General features: G+C 42.6%; 1 protein-coding gene across 1 annotated transcript; it reads right to left on the bottom strand.

Moving 5' to 3' along the window:
- Nucleotides 1-637: 637 nt before the first annotated feature.
- On the bottom strand, nucleotides 638-1,237 carry SARC_07922 (hypothetical protein; the record flags this gene model as incomplete). Its single annotated transcript, XM_014298122.1, has 1 exon — nucleotides 638-1,237. A coding segment is annotated over one exon (600 nt), but the record flags the coding sequence as incomplete, so codon positions are not given.

Raw genomic sequence — 1,237 nt, 5'->3', positions numbered from 1 at the left:
TAATCCTCTCTGTACGTTTCCGCCGAAGGGATTTTATTTAGTGTTTCGTTGTCGCTCTATTAGAAACTATGGTATAATTTATTGGGTCGAATCCGAGAGACTCATAAAATCCTATATTTAGAAAAATAAAGAAAAAAGAAAAATACTCTTGTTGTCCTTAGTTATTGTCTTAACCAATAACATGCCACTTATCAAGAATTACCGACTTGGCCTTCATCAGACTGGCACATCTGGTTGGCTGATCGGAGGATCAACTAGGTAACGTTAATAATCCCTAGAAACCTATATTCGGTTGAGCCATCTCGCTACCGAAGTATTCAGATATGAATAAAGTTGGAAAGTAAATATAGTTCTATTAATAGAACTAGACCAAATCTTATGTTTGGTACCTTACTGAGGCCTTTTAATGGTCTCGTTCAAATATCTGATACGTAAAATGGAAAAGGTATTAAATTTTAGGAAACTGAAGTTCCTCTGCTATTAAGAGTACATTTAGGAAACTTAAGTTCCTCGTACTATTAAGAGTACATTTAGGATACTTAAGTTCCTCGTACTATTAAGAGTACGTTTATAATTTACGTACTGCTTAAGAGCACGTTTATAACATAGAGTCGAATGTGGAGGCCCAGCTTATTACATTATCGTAAGGAGCCACCTGAGGTACAGGCTTCGTACGTCCAATTCGACGATTCACCGGGCTAATTTGCTTCATGTTGTTAGCCCCGGTGTCAGGTAACTGGATGGTGGGTGTCGACCCTGCCTGCGTTGAGTATTGAGGAGCCCAATGTTGTTGTACTGTTGGTGCGGCCTGAGTCTCTAAAAAATCCTCATCCACTGTTGCCTGGTCCGAGTCCTGGGGCGTAGACGTGTCAATATCCGTTGGTGACAATTCACGGAGTTGGCGGAGTTGCTCTTGATTGAGAGGAATATTTTCCGTGGCCCCCTGCACATGCATCAACGCATTCAAGAGTCCTTCCTGATCAGAAATCCAGTCTGGGGATTGTCTAAGCCTGTCCAAGGTTTTGATTGAGAATTGGGCCTTCGATAGTAAACGGGTCAATTCCACATGGATTTTCACTTTCTTATCGTCTTCGGATGCAGGTTCCTTGGCAAGTGCCGTCTTCACCTTTTTGCGTAGCACGGTTAAACGGCGAAGAGCTCCAATCAACCGCTTCAGCAACTGGTCACAGGCTTGCTTACCCACCATGGGCAACGGTCTGGTCTTGGTTCCCGTCAT

The sequence above is a fragment of the Sphaeroforma arctica genome (genome assembly GCF_001186125.1).
Source record: "Sphaeroforma arctica JP610 unplaced genomic scaffold supercont1.665, whole genome shotgun sequence".
In the NCBI taxonomy this organism is placed as follows: Eukaryota; class Ichthyosporea; order Ichthyophonida; genus Sphaeroforma; species Sphaeroforma arctica.
This window is presented reverse-complemented; position numbering and strand designations above follow the sequence as displayed.